Here is a 24737-nt window from a genome sequence, read left to right on the forward strand (position 1 = left end):
GAGTTCAGAATATGGTTCCCATCAAGCATGGGTTGTAATTGTTTGATGCTACCCCATATAGGTTCCAGCGTGGAACAGAAGGGGTATAGGGAAGTCACAAATATGGTGGCAAGGTTGGTGTTCTGAGGGAGGTTGTTAATGTTGTGGTGTTTTTGGAAAAAATTAGTTGTGACCTGGAGAAAACTGGCCCTTTATGTAGTTTGAGGATGGTTTCTACGAGTCCTGACATGCCTTCAGTAAGCATGTTACAGTCAGATATGATGGGTCTTCCCGGGTTCCCTAGTGTGTGTATCTTGGTAGTAGACAGAACACCCCACACCAGTGTTCACACAGGAATTTAGGATATTGTCAAATCCTTTCCCAAACAACTCCAAGAGAAACTCTACAAGTTCGCACTGGGGTGGGTTCATCAGGGTGAACTTGTAGAGTTTCTTTTGGAGTTGTTTGGGAAAGGATTTGACAATATCCTAAATTCCTGTGTGAACTGTGGTGTGCGGTGTTCTTTGAATTTTTTATAGTAGGTGGTATCAGAGAGTTGTTGGTTGCCTCATTGACATAGTCATCACAGTTGAGGACTACAATGGTGCCTCCTATGTCTGCTGCTGTGATCACTGTCTGGTGGTTGGATTGTATAGCTGTCCTCTTGGCAGTGGAGAGATTGTGGGGGATGTAATGTTTGTTAAGGATTGAACAATTGATTTCTTTCCTGAAGCAATAAACATGATGATCTCGTCTGTATGGTTTCATCCATTGGGGGAGTCCAGTCAGATGATTCTTATAGTTCTCAAAATTAGTATGCTATCAGATTCTGTGATGAGGCGGATGTTCAGTCCCTTAGGGAGTACAGATAATTCAGCTCCAATTAGGGGTAATCTTATGCTTATCTGATGATACTGGGGCATCGTCTAGTGTCCATGTGGTGGGTCCTGGTGTCATGATCTCTCCTAGAGGTAATGTTCTGTGAGTCATGGAGTTAACTTAGTTGATTCCATTTTTTGCTTTTTGTTTTAATGGCTATGCCACTGTGATGCCTTCTCAGGGCACACTGGACTGTGTATGACTTTGTTACTTCCTTCTCTCCAGCATGAAGGGGTGTATCTTATGGTAGGTGCAATACCAGTGCAATACCAGCCTTTCAATCACTTCTGCCCCACCACAGAACCTGACACCATAATAAAATGTGGAGAACTAAAATAATTATTTCCCTGATTCCAACCCAAAGAATTATTTCATCACAAAGACACCACCACCCACAACCTTCACATCCCCACTGACACTCATGAGAGAAAAGAATAATCTGACTGGACACCCCACAGTTATGCAGTTGCAGTTGTGAGTGCTTCTGCAAATTAGACCACAAATTAGATCACAAATGCCTCAAGTTGAACACCTTGAAAATGAGAAACATATAGTGGTCACCTGTGGAAATTTTGGTTTACATGCCTTTCTCAGCATCACACAGGAAATCTGTGACAGAGATAGGGACAGAATTCAAAACTCCGTTTAGCTGGCTTAACCAGGAGACCATCCTTTTTCTTTCTGCAATCCTTGCCTCAGTGTAGGTCTACACTTACAAAATGTCCAGTTAGCATCGGTATGAATAGCAGTGTAGACAGTGAGGTACTGTTTAGGCAAGTAGGGTGCTCTACATGTCTGAACCCTACTGTATATATCCTACACAGCTCTCTACTCACCCAAACAGTGTCTTCCAAATCTACACTGCTAAGTTTAGCAGTATAGAATCCCACTGCCAGAGCCTTTCATTGCCATGTGTAGATACATGTGGATTTAGCCTGCCTTTCACAGCAATGTGTAGCTACATGTATCCTACACATCACTGCAAGTGTGGACGAGGTCTCACTCATAACACACCTTCCAACTTCTGCAACTAATGAAGCAAATGTCCTACAGACAACAGTTTCCTTCACAGCACAACCCTGATTTATCCCCAGAGCAAGTGTCCATCCTAAACGAGGCAGGGGTCCTATGGAAAAAATAGTATGTGATCATGTAATTTAAGACTGCATCAAAATGCATACACATAAGAGGGCTGAATTAAAGTTGCACAGATAGCTTTAATACTGGTATTTCCTAACTTTTGACTGCTTGACTTTGCAACGTTAATGTTCTTTTAATGTGGTGCTTTTCAATGTAATAAAATATATGGTGGTAGAATTCTTCATGCAAGTGCAAAGGAAGGGGCCTGTTAGGAGAGAAGCCTTGTTAGGCAGACAGGCTGCTCTCCGTTCCTGGACGTTTATGTGAAGTTTTTTTATACTCATGTGTACAAAAGTCTTTGATTGTGAGTTGAAACAGCTCAGCTTCCTAACAGTGTTGAAGTATTTGTTACCAGCATTGCAGATGGTTGAAAGAGGCACCTTTGCAAGCATGTTATGGTATTATCTACTGCACTTGTGAAAACGTAACTTCAGGAGACACAAATGGCCTGTTGCTGCATATTATTTAAAGGAAGCCAATGAATTGTTCAAGCCAGCCTTGCAATGGTTTCCTCTGAAGTCTGGCTAGAGGAATGACATATGTGCAAGAGGCCATGAGGCTCAATAGAACAGAGAAAATCTGAAAGCTATCTGAAGATATTCTGAAGTAGAAAAATCATTCTGAGAAGTCTGAAACCTTTCTTCAGGAGAAAAATTGCTGTCACAGATCTGGAGTGTAGAACTGATGACATGAGCTCCATTACATGAGAGCCATGAATGTGAAAGGGAGCTCTTAGAGGTTCCATTCTTTGTCCCAATGAATCAAACAACTGGCAAAATGTCTTGAGGGCAGAGTGAAATCTCTGAGGCAAGTAGTCTTTTAATCAACAAATCATTGAGTTATGGTTCTTTTTAAGAGTATAATCATCCTTGTGATTGAGATCCTTGATGTATTGCCTTTCTGGCAAATCCAATATAAAGCTGAAAATGAAAACTTTTCCCACCTTTTCTTTTACACGTGACTAACATAACTATCAGCAACTGCACCCTATACTGTACTTCAGGAAGAACACATTCATAATTACCCCTCAGCCAGAAGCTTTAGGAAGAATGCAAAGTGGAGGAAGAGGAGAAATTTAAAAAAGAAGCAAATTGAGCAGTATCCATTTCTTCTATCATTTAGAGATGATTTAAAGTAAATTAGTTCCTGAGGCCAATTTTCATATTCAGCTAAAAATCACACATCACTCATAATTGTGGCGAAGATTATCTTAACATTTAATAACCCCGTAGACATAAGAGGAACATTGAGCATCTTTACTGCAAATCTCATCTTTCAATGCAATAACAAAAGGAGAAAAGAAAAACAATAAAAACCTATTATAAGAAAATACTAAAGAGGCCTTACCCAGGCCCTGATTAATTCAGTAGAAAGACTCTATTGATTTCAGTGGCCTTTGATGAAGCCCATAAATATTTGGGGAAAGAAAATTCCCACTTTTGGACCAAATGATCCATGGTGTGTACAGCAGGGTTGAGAGAAGAGAGAAGAACTGTCTGGCATACAGGTCAAAATAATGTAGGAAAGGTAAATGGGAAACATGTGCATTGAAAATTCTGGATTTCAATTGCTCCTAGACATTCTTAATTTAAAAAGGGATAATTTCTTATGCAATTACATCTCAAATAAAAGGTAAATGAAATGAAATGAAAGTAAACAATTTACATATTATAGATAAACACAATACTTTGTTTTTATATTGGTTACATGATGAATGTTGAACAGAAATGTTAACACTATATTGAAACAAATAAGTGCATTCCCTTATTGTACAGGAAGTTTAATTTACTTACGTATTTGTGGGCATTGCAATAGGAGTGACTCTATAATTCAGAAATGGGCTAGCAATCTCGATATACTGTTCAGGTTTCTTTATTATAGGTTCTGAAAAAATAAAAATAAAAAGATTATTATGAGTTTTAAAGCACTAAAACCAGTGATATTGTTCAAAATAAAAATTCTCAAAAAAGAGTTAAGACTGGCTACTTTTGGTACAATTCAAGGTGAAATCTGACATTACAAGGATAGCTGTATATACTAAACCATTAAAGTTCCAGTTAATTGTACTTTTGTAAAACACTGTGATTTTTGAAATTACAGCTTTCAAAAGATTTTAATGCAGCAGCACTTTTGAAATATGAAGTGGACACTTCTACAACTTGGTTTTGCAATGTCATTACTATCTATGAGAACCCTTTAGCCCCTTGACATAGTTGCAGCTGAATAACCCAATAGCTCCCTGCAAGCAACCAAGCCATATTGGGTCAAATCTTGACCACCTAGTTCAGTTATTACCTCATCCTCAAGAAAGCTGCATCTGAAGTCAATACAAGTTTTCCCAAGTAAGGAATTAAGGATTTGGTTCATTTCAAATAAATAAATATAATGCCTAAGATGCTGAAAAAAACCTGTCTTAATTCATAACATCTACATGCATGAAATGTCTGTAAATTAGACTTACCACTGCATTATTGTTCAAAGTGAAAATTACTAATATTTCTAATGAAGAGTATTTGAGAAATAACTATTAAGGACCAATTTTTAAGAGTGCATGCACACAATTGGAATAACTGAATAAAAATGGTCCATTAAATTTCCAACTCGTTATTTAAGGAAACTTCCTGAATTCTTAGTGAAATACTGTTAGGCGATTTTCTGATCTGCAAGACTCTCTACAAAGACTTCAGGAGCAAGTCTATGAGAACTCTCTTAGACAATTATGAAATTGCTATTGAGGAAATTTAAGCCCAAAAGACGGCATGTTTTAGAAATGTAGGCCTGTTTCCTGTTCTGCCATTCCTGCAGTTAGTGCAAGAATGGAAGGAGACAGTCAACAGTGCCTTTAAATAAAGCACTGTGTGCACACAGAGCTTATATACTGCCATGTGCTGATTACTCTGAGCCTGAGCCAACAAGGATAGGCCTGCACTGCAGCTCTGAGTCTCCCTGCCAGGGTAGACTCACGCATGTAAGCGGGGCTCAATATAACATGCTAAAAATAGCAGTATAGATGTTGCAGCTCCAGCAGAGATTCAGGCTAGCCACCCGAGCTCAGACACGGGGTGCCGGTGGACCTGAGAGCCCAAGCTGATGACAGAGACATCAACATTCACACTGCAATTGTTAGCACATTAGTTCAAGCCTTGCTAGCGCAAGTCTAGCTATCTGGTATTGGGAGGCTTGTGCCCAGCTGCAGTGTAGATATACAGTGTAAGTATGTCAATAAAGTCAGTGGGACTATCCATATGCTTAAAATAAAGCACATGTTTAAGCACTGTGCTATCAACATCGTGTCCCTATAGCTCTAATAATAATAATAATAATAAATAAATAATTTCTCAAAGCTTTCCAGTTTCTGTGTTCTCAGTTAAAAAGTGATTAAGTCCATCACTGATTCTCTCCAAATCTTTAATTCAGGTTTGGGGATTTTTTCCAGTAATGATATATCCTGCCTCTACAAACACTCATTTATGAGAGAATGGGGAGAAAAGCCTTAAACAAGGGTGCAAAAATAAGGAGCAAAATTCAGCTGCGATGTAACTCCACTGAAATTAAATGCCAGGAGTTTCCACTACATTGGTTCACAACTGAAACACTAAGAACTTTAACTGTGATTCATAGTAAATTAAATATATTTTGTAAGGTCTGAGTAGACAAACCTTGAGCTTCATCTGTCACAACAGTTTCTTTTTTCGGGCGGATAAGTTTCCATCGAGGAATTGGCGGTGGTTTTGGTGGAGCTACCAGAGGACAGGACCTAGTCCTAGTCACCAGCACAGGATGGCTGTATATGTGGGAAAGTCCATACTGCCTCAACTTCTCAGAGGAATCAGCCTGCAAAATTCAGAAGGATAAACTCAGTGATGGCAGTTTTCCTTTCCCATGCTAATAGAGCTAAATAGTAAGCCTACAGAATCTTGAAAACTATTAGATTTAACATGAAATATTTAGTCAGCTCCTTGTTCGAAACATGTCTAGCAAAGACGACTGATCAGGAGTCAAAATTTAATGGCATGTTTTTGGTTTAAATACTTTTTACTTATAATGGATTTATCATACAAAAGTTGTTTCAGCCACAACAATGCGTTTTTCAGCTCTGGAGATAAACATCGAGTGATACTGTGTCACAGCAGTGGAATGAAAAAAGGAGGAAGGCTGACAACACTTTGTTTTAAGAATGTTTTTAAAAATATTGTAAGCAGAGTCAGGATGAGCTCTACCCTGACATCTGGCGGTGAATTGTGGCGAGTATGGAAAAGAACTTCAGGGGCTGATCTGGTTTGCAAAGGCACTCCCACCTGGCCTAGCATGAGCCCACAGCAGCCCAAAATGGTCACTTTGGCAGCTGGGGGATTCTCAGTTTCTTTGCTATTGGGGCAGGAGGAATAATGTGTTGTTACCCTGATTATGTGAATGAAGGACCACGAAACTGTTTTATGACAGAGGGTCTCACCATCAACTAAGTATCAGAGGGGTAGCCATGTTAGTCTGGATCTGTAAAAGCAGCAAAGAGTCCTGTGGCACCTTATAGACTAACAGACGTATTGGAACATGAGCTTTCGTGGGTGAATACCTACTTCGTCGGATGCATCTGATGAAGTGGGTATTCACCCAGGAAAGCTCATGCTCCAATACGTCTGTTAGTCTATAAGGTGCCATAGGACTCTTTGCTGCTTTTACCATCAACTAAGTAGCATTTGCTAGACAAGGGACATGGGTTCCAAAACCCAGTGAATTGAGAGAGGCTGGTGGCGTGGGCCCCTTTTGTGAGCCTGAAACACTCATTTCAGCTCCTCCTTTCTCCACTGTTGAATGTCAGAGCTAATTTTGATTCCATTAGGAATCTAGTTATGGGCTGCTGAGCTGAATTCACTTTGGGCTAATGGTGCACCAGCACTGGGGCTCCCCTACTACAAGCTGAAATTGCTAAGAGCTGAAATCACTAAAGAGCTAAAGTTACTAAGAGCTGAGATCACTGAGTGCTGTGTTGACTAGTGGGGGAGCCTGAAGCTATATTGCTAAGTGGCTAGTGGAGTGGAGCGGAGCAGTTTGCGGAGACAGCGGGAGCGTCTCACAGGAAGACTGGTGGAGCGGAGCAGCTAGAGCAGTTTGTGGGATGGTTGGAGGAGAGAAGTGGCTGGTAGAGCGGAGAAGTTTGTGGTGAAGGCGGAAGCAGAAGCCCATGGGGAGGTGAGGCAGTTGGCCTTGGACCACGTAAGGTGCCCCTTAATACCCCCCCCCCTTTCCACCCAGGCTGGGGGAGTAAAACCCTGCAGATAAACTTTTGAATTCTGGGGCTGCACTGACCCAGGACAGAGACTTTTGGGTTGTGGGACTTTGGGGATTGTAAGTGATTCTTGGGTTGCTGGGCTCAAGAGACTTTTGGGGTGTTGGACTTTGGGGTCTTTGGGTGATTTTTGGGTTGCTTGACTCAAGAATCAAAGGGAAAGGGCACGGCCCAATTTGCTGGGGTGGGTCTTTACTCATAGTTTGGTCTATGAACTCTAGTTGTGGTGTTTTCCCAATTTAATGCTGATGTCGTTTATCTCATGTTATTAAACATTTTCTGCTACACTGAGACTCTGTGCTTGTGAGAGGGGAAGTATTGCTTCTTCGAGGTGCCCAGGAGTGTGTGTAAGATTTTCCCAGGTCACTGGGTGGGGGCTCGAGCTGGTTTTGCATTACATTGTTGGGAGGGGACCCCTACGTACTGAACCCAGCCTTTGCTGCTATCAACTTGGCCTGGCAGAAGGATTACATTATTTTTCTGAAGTGTTGGCCACAGCTTCATGCTGACATCTACAAGGTGGCAGAGTTTTACTAAGCAACTGGCTTATTTAGGTGGCTCGTGAAAACATCCGTAACGTAAAATCATTCTGCAGCAATATTTGTTTTTTAATCAGAATTAGTCCTTTAATCTCACTGTCTATTTTAGTACATGTGGTTGTATGTAAAGACACTACAGCTGGGCCCTATAACTATGACCTAAGAGCAATTTTAGATATGGACATTGAGTGGTGCTCTTCCCATTTAAACAGTTATCTTCCAATTTAAGTATATTCCTTCACTATTTAATGTTTAGTGTTAATATTTGGACATCTTTTCTTTTTCTTTTTTTAGCTATGTATCTTCCATTGTTCACTAAACAAACTACACCAATTACTCATCTTTATACTGCATTCCAACAAAAAGCACATCCCATTGCTCCCGCTCATTGTCTAGCATCCCTAGAACTCCACTAGTTCTGCAACAATTACTGTGATTGTGATTGACAGTGTGACTGAAAATAAAGAGAAATCAAGCCAGAATACAGAAAAGATCCATAAGCAATCTCATCAGTTTGATGTGATGTTTCCTCCTGAACATATAACATGCAGGAGTGGTGCCTGGGGAAGCACACATTTAAACAGATAGTACTTCATATGTAAGAAGCAAAGCCAACTGGTGTTTAGAAGTGATTCTGCACTGTAGCCAACCAGTTTAGCTACTTTACTGTAGATCTTGGCAGATAACTGTTGGCCAAGATGCATACTAGAGTAATATCAAACTATTGATTTTTCCCCTTTTATTTGAGTAACTCTGCATTCTTTCTGTAACTAGCCAAAACCCAGCTATACAAGCATTAGGAGATGTAAACCAATAAAGTAGGCCAAAAGAAAAAAATGCAAAAATCATGGTCCCATTGAACTGAATGACAAAACTCTCATTGACTTTAATGGAGCCAGGATCTCAACCACGAAATTAAACTAATCTTCCAAAATATGATTACTTTCCAATGGTGGATTTCTGGGTCCCCAAAAATGGTCTGAACAAGGCTTGCCTAAAAGATGTCCAGAGGAAATAGTATATTTCTATATTTATGCCCCCTAGACTACCATTCATCCTTGAGTCTACTAAATGACCATATCGGACAAATGTCTAAATGACACCTCAGATCTGCCTTACTCCACCTGGTCTATCGCACCTCTTTTGTGGTAATCTCTGCCTCATTAGGGATTGAGGCCAAAACCGGGGAATTAGACTTGACTCTCCATATGACAGGACAGAAAGCAACCAGTAAACTTCCAGACTGCTTTCTGATTACTATAAATTACCAGTAGCATAGAGAAACTGTGCTAAACACATCAATTATACAGGATTAAATTGCAGCGGTCCTTCTAGTAACACGATACAATTTAAACAAAGAACACACTCCTGGGTCCAACTGATATTAAACACAGCTAATTCAAAACAGTCTCAAAAAAGTACTGCCAGACATTTCTTTATTATGTGAAGACTAATAATCTTTAAGTGCTCTAATTATTAGTAATAGGAATCAAGTTGAAGAGAAAATTTGTTTTTATTCCTTACATCTAAAGCTAATGTTTCAAGAAATCCTCCCCTCTCCATAATTACAAATAGCTTTTGGGCTGGATGAGTGAATTAATTGTAAATATATTAACAGGTTACACCTCCTTTTTTTTTTCTTTTTCTGCAGAAACAAGAATTGTAACATTTGCCACCCACTTACTTTCACCAGTCACAAAAACAATCACATCTTAAATGAGCACACATTGGCTATTTTCTGTTTTATACTAGTTTATTAGAAATTATGAGTTAATTGTACTAAAAAAATGGAACTCAATTTTTCAAGGAGCTCTTACAGTAATTAGGCTTACTTTTTTCATTAATATCTCATCTTGCCTTTTTTTTAGCCAGAAGTACACTGACTACCGCAGGGACTCAAGAGTGGGAAGTGAAAAATGCAGTAAAACTGAGGGATTGCTAGGGTTGTGGCAGAGAAATGGAGATGTAAAGATTAAAAGAAAAGTATTCAGCATTGAAATATAAATTGAACTGAACGGTCAGTTCCTGGGGAATTTTTTTTTTTAAATGAACTTGTGACAAAATAAATATCTTAATTGTGAAAGAGTTATTTGTTTTTCCTGAGAGAACAAAGCCTTACCATTTGCCCCAAAACAAAGATCTTTTCTTCAGACAAATGGAGAGGTACATAGCTAGCATACACCACCATTTGTGGTAGTGTCGGCACTGGATAGCCTAGAAGAGAGAACACTGCATCAATACTGCTTAGAACAGGACAAAATCAAAACAAGTGATGAAGCAGATAACACCAAATGGTTCCAATTTCCTGTGGAACACCGTGTTCTCTAATTAAATTAGGATTGAGATATTTAATTGAGAAGAAGTGTTTGACAGACTCTCCACTGAAAAGGAACAATTTCTAGAAAAGCCCCATTGTTTTGGTCCAATGCAATTTAGTGCATTAATATCTTTTAAACATTTTGCTTGCATTACACAAAATAGGTAGACAGGCTGCTTGTCAGAAAGTAACTTTAGCAACTGGTCCACAGGAGATATTCCTTTTTTGTTTTCCCCCTAAATGTTACAAAATATTGGTAGTGAGATGCCATAGCACACAATATAAATGCCTAGACAGATAAGAGAGGGTATGTCTCCACTACAAAATTATGTCGACATAAGTTCATAGATTCATAGACTTTAGGGTCAGAAGGGACCAATGTGATCATCTAGTCTGACCTCCTGCACAAAGTTATGTTGATGTACAGCCACTGTAGCAATTAAAATCGCTTTTTAATGTCCACACTGCTGACACAAGCATAATGTGTGGCCTCATCAGGAGAACTTGAACTCATTTAACTGTCAATGTAGGGCTTTGTGGGATGGCTTCTGAAAGGTAGCAACAGTCGATGTAAGCAATGCAGTGTTCATGCTGACACTGTGTCATCCTAACTACATCAACACTGACTCTATTCCTCTCATGAAAGTGGAGTTATTAAGCTGGTGTAGTGGGCAAGTTACATCGGCAGGAGTGACATTTTAGTATCTTTAGTGCCTTACGTCAACTTAACTATGAGGCCAGGCCTTAGATATGTAATCTGGATTATATAAATGGTCCAAAACCAACAGGAGCTATTTCTTCCTGTTTCACTTTCCCAGTCTGTGGGAGTGGGTGCTGTGTGTATGAACCGATTGATCATGGCCTGATTCCTGTCTTTCACGGGCATTTTTTGTTCATGTAGTGATGTGACAGAATATACCCGTGTTCACACCCCACACACTATTGTAATTTTGTACAATTTTTGTACAATTTGCTGATCAATAATATCATGGTAAAATGCATGTAGCAGTGTTATATGTGAAGCTATAAACATAAGCTGAAATCATGACTAAAAGTATGTTTTCCAAATAGTCTGGGGAGCGGCCAAACCAGTTCTTCAGAGACAAAAAGGCAAGCTGACAACTTAGCCAGGTGTAAAACCAGGCTGATGGATCATTTCCTGCTAAGTGGTCATTCTTTGTCAGAAAAGGGGGTAGGGGTATAAATCTACATCTTAGCAAAGAAACAGAATGGAGTTTTCTTCCACAAAGACGGTTTATTGCCTTGCTCCCAGCTAGAAATGCTTCTCAAAGGGGGGACAGAACTATAAAAAGCAGGGGCCAAACAACCCCCACCCTCTCTCTCCCTGCCCCTTGCATTCACTGCATGTCAAGGGACAAAGCAGCCTTTGGACAGTTTTGTCAGTATGACTGCTGAAATCATGTGGTGAGAAAAACTATATTAGACTCAAAGCAAGTTAAGTTAGGCACCAATAAGTTATCTTTATTTTTCTTGTAACCACTTCTGATTTTTATGCTTCATTACTTGTACTCACCTAAAATCTCTTTGTAGCTAATATATTTTTGTTATTGTTTTATCTGATCCAGTGAGTTCAAATTGAAGTGTCTAGGTAATCCTATCTGTGATAACAAGTTGTGTGCATATTATTCCCTTAAAGGAAAATGGACTCAGTATATTTATACTATCTAGGTGAGGGATGAGCCATACAGGACAAATGTTTCTGGGGGGGAAATCTGTGACTGGTAGTGTGTTGAGGTCATCTTGTGGTAATCTTTATGGCTGGTAAGAGCCACGGTGTGGCTGGCTGGCTGTAGCACACAGAGACACAGTTGGGAACATGTTGGAGGCTGTTTGTGAGCAGTCCAAGTTGGAGGCTACAGCAGCAAGGCATTGTAAAGGGCACCCCAAGTTACAGGGCATGGGTGACAGCTATTCATTGGTCTGGATTGTACCCTGGTATGTCATTTCGATTTGCAAGATAGAAACGGATCCATTACCTGTCTAATTCTAATGAGTCTCCAACTATCTACGTTGACAGAAGAGCAGCTTTCTATGTGCTTTTAAAATCTGTCTTTCTGGAATGTATGCAAAGCTTTCAATGCTCTTCTTCAATACTGCAGAAAATCTTTGATTCTTGAATGTCCCTTCTCAAATCCTTTTAAATTCAACATCTCTGTAAAATCTGAGAGGTTGGTGAATGCTCCAGTTGGTCCTTAATATCTCTCTCCACATGCTTGTGACTCCCATGTGAGCCACAGCTGTTGTGTTAACTATGGGTTTCATTTGTTTAAAAGCAATAATGTCATTTGGGCTTGATCTCAGTCCCCTGCAGACGTATTGGACCTACTACAAAAGCAACACTAGCAGCTCCAATGTACATTACAGAACTGTAAATGCCACAAGCCAGACCAATTTCAGCTCATGTGAGAAAACATTTTACTCAAATAACCAGAACTTCATCAAATACCAGGTGGAGCCTAAAGCTGCAAAACCAAGTCCAGATGGACTGTGAAACAACATGTATACAGGGCACTGAACAAATTATTAAAGCATGTAAATCATTAACAGATTGCTATATCACATCCACTTTAACATTAATAGAATATACTGACTGCTTTTAAAAATGAAACAATATTTGATTTTTTTTCACTGTACAAAAAAGGGGGAAATTTATTCTTCTGTAAAGTAGCATGAAATCAATGTCTGTAAATTTGGTTAAAATGGGTAACATTGCTAAATGTGAATTATTAGGTGAAAAGTGTTACAACCTACAGCATTAGTAAAATGTTTAGCCCCAGCAATGCTTATCATTTAGATCTGTCACTGAAGATTGACAGACTGTTCAGTCAACTGCTAAAGATTTGAGATCTCAGCAGTTGCATGGTTTTAGATCTTGCTGTTTTGTAAATTCATTCAGAGAACACTACATTTTGAGCAAGCTTATCTTTTTCCCCATGGGAGCAAAAAAACATTTAGAATTAACTCCGGGAAAATTTGTATATTAAAGAGAAGGGCCAAAGGGTTTTTATTTTCAGGATTTATCAGGATTTTCTTCTAGGTCATTCTGAAATATTCACCTGAACACAACATATACCTGTAAGATTTTTAATGCTAAAAATATTAGACTCTAATTTCAATCTGTGAGTGAAAACTAACTATTCTGCACAGATAAAAGACAAACTGTAAGAATATCAAGGCTCTTTTTATACCTATTAACTACCTAAGGTACTTACATTTCCCCCATTATCAAAGTATCTGTGTACCTCAATCTTTTACTGTATTATTTCTCTCAATACACCTGTAACAGAGAAATACTACTATCCCTATTTTACAGATGAGAAACGGAGGCACAGAGAGACTGACTTGCACAAGATCAGTCAGGAAGTCTGTGGCAGAGCAAATTCTCTCAAGTCCCATGCTAGTACCCTAACTACTGGAACGTCCTTCCTGTCTGGGACTGTTAGGGCTATTCAGAAACAACAACAAAGATAAGGAATTGTCTAGAAGCCTACTGGAGTTGTGCTTGATCGATAGTGACTGGAGCAAAAGACACAGCTAGTGGGTGAAATCATTGTCACTGGATAATGAGGAGAAAGAGGATATCTGTGAACTGTTAGGGGCCTTGGTTTGCCAGAATCTAGATATTTCTAAAAGGTAGGAAAGGCCTCTGATAACCATCATATATAAAGCTGACCATTAATCCTATTTTTCAATATTTTGTCTTCCCAGCATTGGTTTCACCAAGGGGTCCTTTCTCATTCTAAGCAGTAATTATGAAAATTGCTGATCAATAATAAACAAGTGATTTGCATTTACCAAACATCCGTACATGAAGGATGAACTTAAAATAAGTAGTTAAGAACAAATGATTGAATGGACTCACATAATGAAGAAGAAATTCTTTTGTAATTCTAAGAAGTACAATGTACACTTTATCAAGAGTTGTTTTACAGCAATGTAGGAAGGATTCATGCTCATCTCAAAAAGTAAAGGAGATCAGTACCTTTGGACTCCTCAAGATCAAATGCGCTGTTGAGGGAAACTTTGCTGAAATGAAAGAGCAATTTCATGCTGCTGAAGGTGAGATAATGCCATAGCTGCACAATGATCATCTAGGTCCCGTTCCAAGACTTTCAGCAGTAATTCAGAAACCTTCTGCAATCACCACCAGCCTCATGGTTCTAAATCTGAATCCTTCCTGCACTTTCAAACGTCAGTTAGGACACGAACAAGGATCCGCCACTCCTGGCTATCCTGCATCACTCTTTACATGTCCTTTATGTTAACTCCCAGACATTTTCCCTCCTTTAAGTACCATTCAGAAGAGATTATTTAGGTCAGACCCTTTATATGCTCCTCCAGCTGTCCAAGGGCATGGTTACCATTACAGATGCTCTGGATTCATTCTTAACACCCAGCCTAGGCATTTCCATCTTCTTTTTTGATAACTTTGGAGATGAAGGGTTATTCAATTCTCTGATGAACCTCAGAATTTGTTTTAAGTTCATTCCATTTCATACCTAGTATTTTCCTGAGCCTTTGCTTTCAAACTGATGTCATTCAGGAGCAGTCTCTGTTCATCTTTGACACCCAAAACATAGCAAAGATCAATTGATGATTATGCCACTAAACTAAAAAAAGACAAAACACTTGAATTTATTAGGAGAGTTGCAACCTTCTTTTATGTTAACATGGTTTTCCATGCAGCACAAACTCAGCAGTTTAAAAAAAGTGAGTGAAGCACTTTGCCCTGAATATACTTTTTCAGATAACGTTAAATGTGAGGGCCAATACTACATGTGGCAAGTGAAGAAAAAAAGACGACCCAGAATAATCAATACTGAAATTAATACAGGATGGTTGGTCAAATAAACAAACAATGTTTCAATACTGGCTAAGAGCATTCACACAAGGAAAATGTCTCTCCTTAATGCTATTGATATTATGTGTGAAAAGAAACAAAGATAATATTATATGGTGTTCAGCACACTACTTCAACCTCATTGGGAATGAAGTAAGATCTACCACAGTATTAAGCACCCTGAAAGTTCCACATTCTTCTGCAATCACAGCCATAGCTGATAAAATTAAAAGGAGAATAGATGACCCAGCTTTTCAATGTTTGTGAAGCAGATTGTGTCAGTCTCCTATATACATATATTGGAAAATATGGGAAGTAAAATTATAGAAAACAGGATGACTGAATTCAGGAATTTGTCAAAAACATTAAAATTTAATACTCTCCTTTTCTTCACAACCAACCAATCTTACATTTTTTACCCACCTTACAGACTCCTTCTTTACAAGTTTCAGATTCTTATCATACCCATTTACTAAGTATCTGAACATGTATCTCTGACTGGGACTTTCAGATTCAGCTCTGGTTCTTTTCACCTTGCTAATGCCTCCACAACATGTTTTAATTTTTCCCTTGGGCTAGCTTTCCTAGTTCTTCATTCTTGCAGCTCTTTAGATGTCTCGGGTTTTTGATACCTGAAAATTCAGGATATGACAGCTCTACTGATTTGGCTGAAATATACCACGGATCACTGCTTTTCAAATGATTTCATTGTCCCACTAAATAGTAACAACAGCCCTTTTTTTTTTTTTTTTTACTCTCATGGAACAAAGGTCTCTCACATGTATTATGATTGCATTTCATCCAGTCTCTGAAGTAGGCCTGAGATCAAAGGGTACTTTTGTTCCACCAGACATGGAACCGGAATCAGTTTTCTCCTCCATTTCTTCTTCACACCCATCTTCCATTGCACACCACCAACTGTCTCTTCTCCTTTAATGTAATAGCAGCAAAGAAAAGTCTTCTAGAAAATGTAGCCTCTTGACCACGATTTCGTGATTCTGCCTGTCCTTTTATTGATCTAACAAAACCTCCAGTTCCAGTTCACTGAGACCTGTTTCTCTCCTCCTTTCTATATTTAAACATACCATCACACTATTAAGGCATTTGCTTTTTTCTTTCCATAATGTGCTTTAATACTGCCTTTTGCTGGCCCAGAAGTGAGTCTGTTACACTTCCATAACTATTAAACAAGAAGAGATATTTTTTCAAATAAATTTTAAAGTTTATAGTTCTTTTACTCCACTAACAGTGAACATAAATCAGATGTCAAACTAACAAGCTTCCTGCTGGTTGTTGATGACAAACAACTACACATAATACCTTCATATCTGTGTAGAAAACCAAAACCAAAACAACCAACTGATTAAATTCTACGAGCATTTATAACTTACTCTCAGTAAAGGACTGAAGGGAACTTTGAATGTCTGTAGCGATTCGTGCAAAATGAGGTGCTGACTTGTTTTTTTCTTTTTCACCATCTCTACTTTTCTTCTTTCCAATTTCTCTTTGTTCCAGCTTATCTACCAAACAGAATAAAGACTACATCTTTTCTTTTCCTTGTAATGCCTTTAAATCATGAAACCTCATTGTCTTATCAGTATTTCAGGTAAGCTTTTTAAAAGAAAAAGAGTAAAATTCTTGCTCAGTTAGATAAGTAGAATAGATTGAGAAAGCACAGTAAAGACAAAGGCTGTGTTTTGTTTTTTACATCAAGACAGAAACCTGTAAAAATCCTAGTGGAGACAAGGCACTGTAGTTTTTACATTAATGGACCTGATCAGGAGAAATAGGCAACCTTAATTCTGGCACTTAATTTTTGAGTGCTTGACTTTCTTTCCTTGACATAGACAGAGAGGTAGGGTGTGTGTGTGTGTACACACCACATGATGGGTCACCTGCAAGGATGGAGCACTTAAATCCACCACACAGATCTGTGCCACTTGAACTACGAGTAACTGATAGCAGGAGGAGGTTGTTATACTCTGTCTGGACTAGCACTCGAGGAAGATGGGACACTTTCCCAGCGGGTTTGCTGGCACCAGAGGAATAGTGAGACTCAGGAACCTTGATTCTATTCCAGATTCTGTAAAGAGTGTGCTTTCATGGGCACATTCTCCTCACCTAGCCAGTCCAAGCCTCCACTTCTCAGGCTTTTAATGCCATTCCCAGTCTTTTTATCCCTCCTTTCTCCCCTCCCCCACCAAGTCCTAGTTCCCCACATCCCAGATCTTCAATCTCTATCTTTCCACATCTGTGGTCTCTGGTCGCTCCACCCCCATGTCCTTGATCCCTATCCCTACAGGCTCCCAGTTCCAATCTTACTTGCCAGATTCCTCATCTGACCTCTGTCCCTCCCTACCTCCATTGCCCTCAGCTCTTTGGTCACTTTCCTTGCCCAGTCACTCCCAGTTTTCCATCCCTACCCTGGGTCCTCATCAGATCCGTTTCCACTGACAACTGCCTCTGAGTCTCCACCCGATTCTGGACCCAGCTTCCAGTCCCAGTCTCCTTGTCTAGCCTCCAGTCCCCTCCTCCCCCCAGTCACTGCAGACTCCTTGTCCCAATCAACTTCATCTGCTCCCTTCCCACAGGTCTGGCTCTTGACTTCTCTGCAATTGACTCAGGCCGCTTCATTCCCCACACTACCTTAGTCAAGCAGGGTGACCAGAAGCCATTCTAGCTATAGTCCTGCTAGGCAGCTACCTAGGGTGACTGGTATTTCTGGACTGCTGCCTATAAGTGCAGAATTGGCCCAACAGCTCCTCTGTCATCACAGAGGAGCAACTGGGCCAAACCTGAGTGATTCAACTGTTTTGGCCCAAATTTTCCAAAACAATTCAGCATGAGCCACAAACCCAGAATGGAAAATTTCATCCAAATGGTTAAAGTTTGCCAAAAATATAAACAACTGAAAATATGGTGGTTATAATGGGAGTTATCAAACAACCTTAATTATAGATAATCTTATCAACCCCATCTAAAATAATATCAACATGCAAGAGTTAGTCTCATAGGTTAATACCATATTTCCATCACTGATACAAATCTAAGACTTCAGAAACTATGCACTTTGAATGTTCAAAAGCAAATAATTTAAAAAATAAGTAATATATTTAAAGAGTGAGATTCTCTGTTGCACCTTTAAGAGGCACAGCACAGAACTCATAGCCAAGGGGTGATGGGACTAAGGGCTTGGCTACACTCGAAACTTCAAAGCGCTGCAAGTGTGAGTGTGGTCGCAGCGCCAGCGCTGGGAGAGAGCTCTCCCAGTGCTGCATGTACTCCACCTCCTCTTGGGGATTAGCTTACAGTGCTGCGGCACTGTTTACATTGGCGCTTTACAGCGCTGTATCTTGCAGCACTCTGGGGGGTGTTTTTTTTCACACCCCTGAGCGAGAAAGTTGCAGCGCTGTAAAGCGCCAGTGTAGCCAAGGCCTAAAATGGCTTTAAGCCAGTGCTGTGTCCTCATTATCAACTGTTTCAAGGGCTGGAGTGGTCCCTGTTGTAATTTAGATAGAGGCTATGTTACAGCAGCCTCCCTGGGCTGCCCTACAGCGGACAGTGCTGCTCAGGATCTCTGCAACCCTATGCCCTCAATCCTGCTTGCGGAACAGCTGTGAAGCTTCCTATGTCAAGGCTGGAGAGAGGGTCCTCAGAAGGTACCTGAGGCTATTTTCCGCAGTTCTTGCACAATGGGAATTCTCCCCCAGCTAGATCCAGGGCTTTTCAAGTTCCTTGGCTTTACATCATTCTGGCTCTTTTGCTCAGTGCGCAGGGACCAGAGAGTGGCTAACTCAGGATCTCACTCAGTATCTTTAAGTTTAAGTTAGGGTAGGCAGTGAACACAGGATTCAGTCTATAGCTTGTGCTTTCTTATAACATACAGAGTTGTTGTAGAACTACACATATGTTGTATTGTAAAAACTGAAGCTAACAGAAATAAGAATGAGATCTAAACATTGCAGAATGGCACTGTGGAATAAGTGCATTAATAAACCTGGAACATTACTTTTCTATTTAAATTCGAATGGGATTTTACAGAAAATTGAATTCCAGAAATGTTAAATATACTAACTCACCTTCAATACCATGAATAGAAGTTATAGTTGCATTTTGATTTAAACATATATGAACAGATTTTTATATACATTCGCATGTTCACAAAGATATACACAAAAACACTGCTATCTTCCTTTCCTACTTTACAAAAATAAACAAAGACACTTTTGAAATTGCATGTTCATGTTAATTTTAGTTTTCTGAGCTCCTTACAAGTAATCACCACCTTGTAACACCCATTATGAAATAGATAATGCTGTCGAGCTCTTCTTGGTCAGAATTACACTGGGTCAATCACCTAAGGGCAAATTGTAACCTATATACTTGTTTCTTTCTACAAGGAACACGTTTCTATGGAAATGTCCTAAATGTGCTAAACAGTGAAACACAGTGTTCTGCCACAAATGAATCAAAGGGAGGAGATACTTCAAAAAAAATTAGCCCCAAACCCTGCTACCACTATGGTCAACAGTTAAAACTGGACTTACTCTGGATTTACACTGGCGTCACCAACAGCAGAATTTGGTCCAATGACTTCAATGGGAGCAAGACTGGGCCTATAGAGTAGCACACAGTGTAACAAAGTAGGATGTGCTTGAATGCTGAGCATTATGTTAATTGCATATCTTCAGTTTGAAAAGTTTTTACAGTATCAGGAGTTTCCTACCTTTGCCAATTTTCTCAGCCTTCTCTGCTTGCTTACTGGCAACTGGAATTTCATTTTTTAACTCAGGCCCTTTGGTCTCTTTAGCCTTCATATCTGACAGAGGATTTTTCAGTTCAGTTGTCGTCTCATTTGGTAGCTTAAATTCTGGCACTATGTCTTTTAAAAAGATCCAAACTTTATCCAAATATCCAGGCCTTAAAAAATACATACAATACATCAACATTACTTATATTTGCTACCGAACAAGGCTTTCTGCTCTGAATCTGACAATTTGGAAAAGTAACTGTATTATTTCAGATAACAAGCACACTGCTGTATTTATGTTTTCATGTATAATTGTCAGAAAAACAACAAGAGTTGGCAAGAACAGGGTTTGTGCCAGACATTATAGACAGACTGCTTAGTGGAGCCAGCACATCAAGGAATAGTGAGCCATCCTGTGCTCAGGCTTGTTAGGGGACACTGCTGTGGAAGACCTGATACTTTACAACTAATGGGGAAATCTTCAGTAGATCATTCTGCAACACTAAAATGATAATGTAGGATCTTAAACTGAGACATAGAGTAAACATCTTAATAAGTAAATCCTGACTTTGTAAAAAGAAACACCCCTCCAAACGTCCTTCTAGCTGCTCCTATTCACCTCAATAAAACCAGCTCCAACACCTTCTCCCCATGGAATCCAAAAAAGACTGTCTAACAGTCCCTTGATATGATGGCAGCTGTTGTGCTGGCTCCCCATAGGGGATCCTTGCATCCAGAAATAAAGTAAACTCTGATCAATTGATGTGGAGGGGGCGGGGGAGTGGAGGGAACCTGAACTGACCCCCACAGTAACTGCATGAAAAACTTAAAACCATATCTCTCAACAGTTTATTGTGCAACAAGCTGTAGCCAGCTCTGTGTTACTGCACTCAGCAACAGTGTCGTACTCATTCCTATTTGCAAAACAAACAAAAAAACCCAAAAAATAATATTCAGGGTCAGATTTGCAGACACTGGCTCTCATTGCTGAAGTAGTAAATTGCAGATGCAATATGACCCCTGTAAGTTAGGTCACTTGGATGTCTAAATTTCTGATCTGCAGGCATATTCTGGGGCTTAAACAGCTAAGTACCTGGTAACCTATATTGCAAGCACAAGTAGGGGCCCTAAATAAGGCCAGACTGAAATTTTGGCCCCTTACGTACTATTTACTATTGGAATATTAGTCCATTTAATGTTTAACTGTTTCTTTTAAAATACATTAACTAAAAGGCTACCAGTTGCAAAAGTACTATTTCTTTTACAAAAAGAGCCTACTACACCATATATCCCCATCAGCCACTCAAAAAAAGGAGGATGTCAGACTAATTCCCTGTTGCACTGGCTGTTCAGAATGGACTTGAATATGAGCTATCTGGGAGAGGGAGCTGGGAGAATCGGAGCAAGAGTGTTATTAAATGAAGTTTAGTATGACTGTTTAGCTTGAAATAAAAGTAAACAAGTTGCATCAGCTTGGAAATGTGAAAAGAACAGTCAATTGAAGTCAACCTCTTTGTTTCTAGTTACACATAGGATTTCTTGTGTTTCCTACAGTAAATTCTTATACAAAGTGATGCTACTATATATTAAAATAATCTTTGCCTGTCATATATCAGAATAAACCAGACATACCTAGCAAATTAGACTGTTTTCATTGCTGGGTTCAATATGAGTTAAAAAGCGTAACTAAAAAGAAACATCATCAGCTCTAACCTTGGTAATAGCTTCACAAGTGTCAGAAATGCTTGCAGATATAAATTTAGCAAAATTCTTCAGAGACTGCAAGCTTCTAACCTCCAAAGTCTTTAAACACACATCTCCCCACTTATTAGAGTTAAAAACCTGACCTTTCATAAATTGATTTTTAAGGCCCACATCTCAGTTCATCTAGGCTCTTTGAAAAATAGTATTTAATTGCTTAACAGAAGAACTCACTGGAGAGGAATAACTTCCAGTATCCATCCAGTAAGTGCATGGAGAATTGTGAATTCCTCCAGCTCTCGTTTTCCACCTTCGTGTATACTAAAAGAAATTCAAATATTAAAATATTTATAGTTAAGTAGAGCCTGATACAACTCCCATGGAAGTCAATAGTTAACAATAACATTAATAGAGGTTAGATCAGGCATAATAGAGATTAGCAAATTACTGTAAAAAAAGCTATCAACACACAGAGCCATTACGGATATTCCTGAATCCATTGCTGCTAAAGACCTTCCAGTTGAAGTTTCAACATTTTCAGCTTCATGGGCTGCAGCTAATTCTCTTTTAAATTTATTTAAAGTGTATAATATACCCTTTTAAGAAAATCTACTACAATTAGCACTTGTTTCTGCAATGTCACGTGACAGTAATGAGATGAAATAAAACTGGAAACCAAAAGGTTATCTGAAGTTTGTTATAAATAAATTTTCTGATATCTCTACCAACTTATAAATGCCACACAAAATTAACTTTCACATATATGTCTCTTTGCTGGGTTCTCAGACCTCAGTCTTACGTCCTCTAAACTTATATTTAATTAAACTAAAGGTAAAATGTTTAAAAGTACCTTAGTTACTAATAAGTGTAAAATCTCTCTTTTGAAAATGGAACTTAGGCTTCTAAGTCACTAATCAGCTTTTGAAAATTTCAGCCTAGACTTTTTTTTTTTTAAACTCCCATAACTAATGTTGCAGTATACTAGAAAACAAAACTCACTTATGTGTAGGCAAACAACATGATTCAAATGTTGAAAGTCTTGAGACACAATTGCTCGTGGAGAGCCAGATTTTGGGGCAGGGTCCATCCCTGCTCCCCAACCCCACCATCACCCTGGAGCAGGAGGGGACTTGAGAGGCAAGCTGTGACTGAGCCACAGTCTGCTTCCCAGGTCAGTCCTGGGGCAGTGCTTCACCACACTGCTGAATACATGTGACAAAATCATGACTAAACCCTAATTATCAATATCTTGTGATGGTCTATGTTTCTATACATAGACCATAGTTCTATGTTTGTCGGTTTTATTTTTTATGCAAAGTACCTCTAAATTACATTTTTTGATAAATACTAGCAAATATATCTCCTACATGTTTTTATACTTAGTTGTCTCTATGATGTTTATTTTTGTAAAGATTTGATATAGTCAGATTCCTTAATTTTGTCTTTTATAAGAATAGTGTCATAACTATAAAGGGAAAGGTAACAACCCTCCTGTAGACAATACTATAAAATCCCTCCTGGCCAGAGGCACCAAAATCCTTTTACCTGTAAAGGGTTAAGAAGATCAGGAAACCTGGCTGACACCTGACCCAAAGGACCAATAAGGGGACAAGAGACTTTCAAATCTGGGCGGGGGGAGGGCTTGTGTTTGTGCTCTTTGTTTTGGTGTTGTTCGCTCTTGGGACTAAGAGGGACCGGACATCAATACATGCTCTCCAAATCTTTCTGAACAAGTCGTTCATATTTCAAACTTGTAAGTAACAGCCAGGCAAGGCGTATTAGTTTATCTTTGTTTTTCTCAACTTGTGAATGTTCCTTTGCTAGAGGGAGGTATCCCTGATTTGCTGTAACTTTGAACCTAAGGCTAGAGGGGGTTCCTCTGGGCTCTTTGAATCTGATTACCCTGTAAAGTTATTTTCCATCCTGATTTTACAGAGATGATTTTTACCTTTTCTTTTTAAATCACTCTCTTCTTTTAAGAACCTGATGATTTTTCCAAAGATCCAGGGGTGTGGGTCTTCGATCACTTTTGTAACCAATTGGTTAGGATATTATTCTCAAACCTCCCCAGGAAAGGGGGTATAAGGGCTTGGGAGGAAATTTGGGGAAAGAGGAACTCCAAGTGGTCCTTTCCCTGTTTCCTGTTAAATCTCTTGGTGGTGGTGGTGGCGGCAGGTTTTAACTTAAGCTGGTAGGAAAAAGCTTAGGGGGCTTTCATGCGGGTCCCCACATCTGTACCCTAGAGTTCAGAGTTGGGAAGGTACCTTAACAAATGCATACCGGTAATTATTTCAGAAGTTGAACACTAAATGGAAAGGCCCAGCAAGGAGTCAAAGAATATCCAGTATATCATTCATGAACTACGAAAATCTTTCTGAACTGATAACTTAAGTGACTGGCAAACATTATGTTTGAAATATGCAGGATGTGACCCTCTCTGTCAAATACTACAAAATACATCCACTAGACTGCCACAGAAATAAAGACTGCAGTTTAAACTTTGCCTCTTCAGAATCCACTTTCCAGCTCCACTATTTTTCTTTCCTTTTCCTAATCAAAAGTCCTAATCTTTTTTTAAAGGTCACTCTCAAGAAAAACTTGACCTAATAAAATACACTACTCATTCTCAGAATAGAATTTTAAAATTTACAAGTTATTGCTAAATACAACCTCCCTTTTAAAAAAGAGAACATGTTTGTTTATATTGTTACAAATGAAAATCTATCCTTGATTCTATTTTTTCTTCTCTGTTTTAACAATAAACTAAGGCTATGTCTACACCACAAAGTTAAGTCAACTTAAGTTATGTTGACAATCCTCCACCACTGTAATTAAACTGCTGGTGCATATCCACACAATGCTCCTTGTGACGGCAGAGTGTGTCCACAGTTGGTGCTCTTGCATTGACATACAGAGCAGTGCACCCGTGGGTAGCTATCCCATTGTGCAACTTGCCACCATCTGCCACTGGGTGCTCTGGGAAAGGATTGCAGTGCAATCCTATCACATAAGGTAGCATCCTATCATATAATTTTCTTCATCCCATCATTCCATGGGCTTCCTACTATGTTTTACACTGCTTTTCAACAGCCCTTGTAAATTGTGTGTCCGCCATCTCTGGCTAAAAGCATGGATCCTGTCTGTCTTGTGATGAGTGTTATGAACACAATGCAGCTGATCTTGCAGTATTTCATGATCTGCGATCTGATAATGCCACCATGGTGCCTGTCCTGCTGTGTGCTATGGAAAGAAATGATTCAAGATTGCTGTTGGCATTCACGGAG

General features: G+C 39.3%; 2 protein-coding genes across 4 annotated transcripts in view; one reads left to right on the top strand and one right to left on the bottom strand.

The window, feature by feature from the left end:
* Positions 1-24737, top strand: part of SHPRH (SNF2 histone linker PHD RING helicase) — a 1098091-nt gene that overhangs the window by 390573 nt on the left and 682781 nt on the right. The window lies entirely within an intron of this gene.
* ADGB (androglobin) overlaps positions 1-24737 on the bottom strand; it is a 217489-nt gene that overhangs the window by 137416 nt on the left and 55336 nt on the right. For all 3 annotated transcript variants that reach the window (XM_050949423.1, XM_050949422.1, XM_050949424.1), the window contains 6 exons: positions 21688-21774; positions 19729-19922; positions 16394-16522; positions 9944-10038; positions 5658-5832; positions 3792-3882 (listed from right to left, as the gene is read on the bottom strand). In XM_050949423.1, coding sequence (XP_050805380.1) covers positions 3792-3882; positions 5658-5832; positions 9944-10038; positions 16394-16522; positions 19729-19922; positions 21688-21774 — 771 coding nt within the window. The remainder of the gene's footprint in view (positions 1-3791; positions 3883-5657; positions 5833-9943; positions 10039-16393; positions 16523-19728; positions 19923-21687; positions 21775-24737) is intronic.

The sequence above is a fragment of the Gopherus flavomarginatus genome, chromosome 4 (assembly GCF_025201925.1).
Source record: "Gopherus flavomarginatus isolate rGopFla2 chromosome 4, rGopFla2.mat.asm, whole genome shotgun sequence".
NCBI lineage: Eukaryota > Metazoa > Chordata > Testudines > Testudinidae > Gopherus > Gopherus flavomarginatus.